Source organism: Coniophora puteana (genome assembly GCF_000271625.1).
Source record: "Coniophora puteana RWD-64-598 SS2 unplaced genomic scaffold CONPUscaffold_107, whole genome shotgun sequence".
NCBI classification, from domain to species: Eukaryota; Fungi; Basidiomycota; class Agaricomycetes; order Boletales; family Coniophoraceae; genus Coniophora; species Coniophora puteana.
In genome coordinates, this window is record NW_006913159.1 from 1 (window position 1) to 3303 (window position 3303).

The window sequence follows — 3303 nt, forward strand, 5'->3', positions numbered from 1 at the left end:
CCGCTGTCCGATGGCCCTCCACTATGATCCGAAACACCCACCTCCTTCATTGTTGTATACCATCTCCCAATGTGAGTAGGGTGCATCTCATCCGGCGGTCTGTCCGCTGGATCGACATTCCTCTGCTACAATCCGACCCCCCCTCGGCTTTACAATTGATATGCTAGGATAGCACGCTACTTCAAAGGGACTCTTCCGGCGGCCCCTCCGCTGCACAGATGATGCTCAATTATAACTCCAATGCTGTTGTCACTTCACTGTTTGCAGCATAAACAGCCACTGTTTGTTGTCCACTGATCATCCGGCGGACTCTCCGCTGATCCGAACCATCTCCATGGTGGGCCGACCGTCCGCCCGCTCGAGCACCATGGGGGGGTCCAAAGTCCGCTCCATCGAGCTCCCTCGTCCGGGTGGTGCTTCATGCCCTGCGCAAGTAATTGTCGGACGGAAGTTGGACAAGATCTGTGTTTGATCAGGGCCCACACCATCTCGGCGAGCTCCGGCTTTATCCATTGCTTCAATATACTCTTGTGCAGTGCATGACAGCCGTACTGCAGTGAGAATGTTAGTAAATGCACTGCAAGGTCCCAAAGATAGGAGCTCATACCTATCCGAGTATTGGCGTATCCGACCTCATCTGCAACCTTTTGGCATTCAAATGCCACCATAGGTGACAATGTTCCGGACACGGGTGCGTCGGATCTATTGTGCAGCCATTGCTCACCGTATGAGACTATGGCATCGACAAAAGCGAGCACGTCGTCGGAAGATAGATAATGGTAATCCTGGTCGGATAGCATCCGGCAGCGATGTTGGCGGATCTTAGTGATATGGATATGTTGGATAGATATTGCTGGTGTGCGGGGGGTATATTGAGACACGTCGCATCCATGACTTCTCATGGTGGTCTATTTAAATCACCCTTCCGGCGGAACCCGAGCACGTGTTCAATCTGACAATGTAACCCTCGAACAATAGTAGACAAATATGTACAAAGTGTGTGCCCATTGTTACCATTTTCCATTCTTCCCGCCTGTCTCTAGCCATCATGTCTGCACCAACAACTCCCACTCTCCCCGACTTCCTGTCCTCGATGGAGTTGCAGCCGGGGTGGGAGCACGACACAAACATCCTGTGCCTTGTATTGCTCATTTTTGAAGGCCGCATCCGTGCCGGCCTCGCTGTTAGGGATGAGGTCGACCTCGCTGACTGGGTGGGTGACTGGGTGCCAATGATCGTGAGTAGTATGTACGATTTTGTCGATTCCTCTTGTCAATTTATTATAGTCGAGCATGTACTCGGTTGTCGACTACGCAAGGCACCACCCGGACATCAGTATCTCCGAGGTTGTCAACGTTGCTCTTGCTGCGAACCCCTTGGACGAGACCTTCCCCCTGTCGAAAGCCGATCTGGTCCGAACAGCTCCGAACTTCGACCCACCCGCGTACATTGGCGAGAATTGCTGGTGGGAAGACTTCTCATCCGACAGTTCCTCATCCGATGACTCGCCCTCGGAAGGGGCAATCCCAACGGCACCCGCGCCGGAGCGTGGGCCGCGCCTTGGGCCTGCCCCTGTCACACCTCCGGCCCCCTCCCCATCCGGTCATGTCGGCGGCAACACAAAGCGCCCTCGGAGCCAAGAGGCGGAAAGCGATTCGAGTGCACCATCGGAGCCTCCACGCCGTCCGACGGGAAAAAAGCCAGCAACTCACCAAGACAAGGGTAAGCAAAAGGCAGTTCTGACACAGCCATCTAGTGGAGGTCGAGGCAGTACGTTTCTCTTTAAACTAGTCATATGCACGCATTAATGCATCATCAAGCGCGCCGCAGTACAAGGAAGCGGATCACACACACGCCTGCCGCACCCTCGAATCTATCCGGACCCGGTGATGTCAGCACGACACCCGATCAGGGTCACCGTCTTGACGGAGCAATCCTCCAGGACTTGCAAAGGGACATGGACCTCATCCGGGTTCGTATTGCAGGGATCACAGAGCGGGTAGCAAAGCTGGCCTCAAAGGAGCAGGTGCAAGACATCAACACTCAAGTTGCGGCACTCGCTGCTAAGCAGGGGGAGATCTGGAAGCTGCTCCATCCGGAGAGCCAGCAATCCGACGGCGATGGCGATGACGAGGACATGGACGCCAATGCCGGACGGCAGTGAGGGTTGGAGAGTGAAATGTTAACGTACAAGTATCTTCTGCTAGCATGTTAGTGAATAGTATGTTGCGAAATGGAAGGTTCTGTATCCCAATCCTGCCGAAATGCACTGCAACATATGGTGTGTATCCTTATAAGTTCTCTTTAGCGGCATCTGGTAAGGTATAGCCCAAGGCCTTCCTAATAGTGTACCCGACACGAAAAGAATGTCCGGTGCTACAGTGGTAAGCGGGGAATGACTAGTACATCGTCCGGCTACTTGTACGCTGGTGAACCGTTCTCTCATATTATCCTACTATATCGTCCGGCTATATGTCCGCTGTTCGATGGCTCTCCTCTGACATATTATACACCTAATGCCTACATTTACTGAACCTTGAGTTGCCATTATAGTCTCGGGTGCTCGTCCACTGGTTGATGGTCCGCAGATATCATTTTCTATGCCCGAATGCTTCCATTTATTGCACAATGTGGCATTGGTATATCCTCCGGCTACCTCTGCGCTGTCGTCGATGGCTGTCTAAGGCTGTAATCTCACAATATACCGTCCGGCATCCTCTCCGCTGCGCGATGCACATGTTGCAGGGGACGCCGACCGAGGAGGTCGGTAGCTAGGATGGCCATTGGTGGCGAGAAGGTCGGGCCAGTGGACGTCCGCTGATGACGGAGGAGGTCACGTCCGCGGACGGCATAAGTATAAGTAGAGTTCACTACAATAATATTAGTAAAGACTTGTAAGTAGCACAATCCCCAGTGGAGTGTCGGCGTGCGGGTCGGCGTCCCGCTCATGGGGTTGGGACTACAATTCCAGCTAGTGCTACATTGATCGGTAAATGGAGTGTAGCAGTGCAATGAGCGGCATCAGATGATTAGCGGCGTCCACTAGGAGGTCGGGTCAGAGGATGAGATCAGTGCATTGCAGCCACGCACAAATATGAGTGTCACTACAACATTATTGGTGAAGATTTGTTGACGGCCCAGCGGTCCAGGCAATGTCGGCGTGAATACGGAGGTCGGGTCCACGGACGCAGCCAACGTGTGTATCCTATAACATCCATTGCTACAATGTTCTATTGCTAACGGTGATGGTCGGCGTGCACCCAGATGGCAATGCTCGTGTCTGCTGATGGGATCGGCGTATCG

The 3303-nt window shown here is 53.4% G+C and overlaps 1 protein-coding gene across 1 annotated transcript; it reads left to right on the forward strand.

Moving 5' to 3' along the window:
* Positions 1-1048: 1048 nt before the first annotated feature.
* CONPUDRAFT_160705 (uncharacterized protein) lies at positions 1049-2164 on the forward strand (the record flags this gene model as incomplete). Its single annotated transcript, XM_007777839.1, has 3 exons — positions 1049-1237; positions 1287-1770; positions 1821-2164. The coding sequence occupies 3 exons, from the start codon at positions 1049-1051 to the stop codon at positions 2162-2164; spliced, it is 1017 nt and encodes a 338-aa protein (XP_007776029.1).
* Between the last annotated feature and the right edge of the window lie 1139 nt (positions 2165-3303).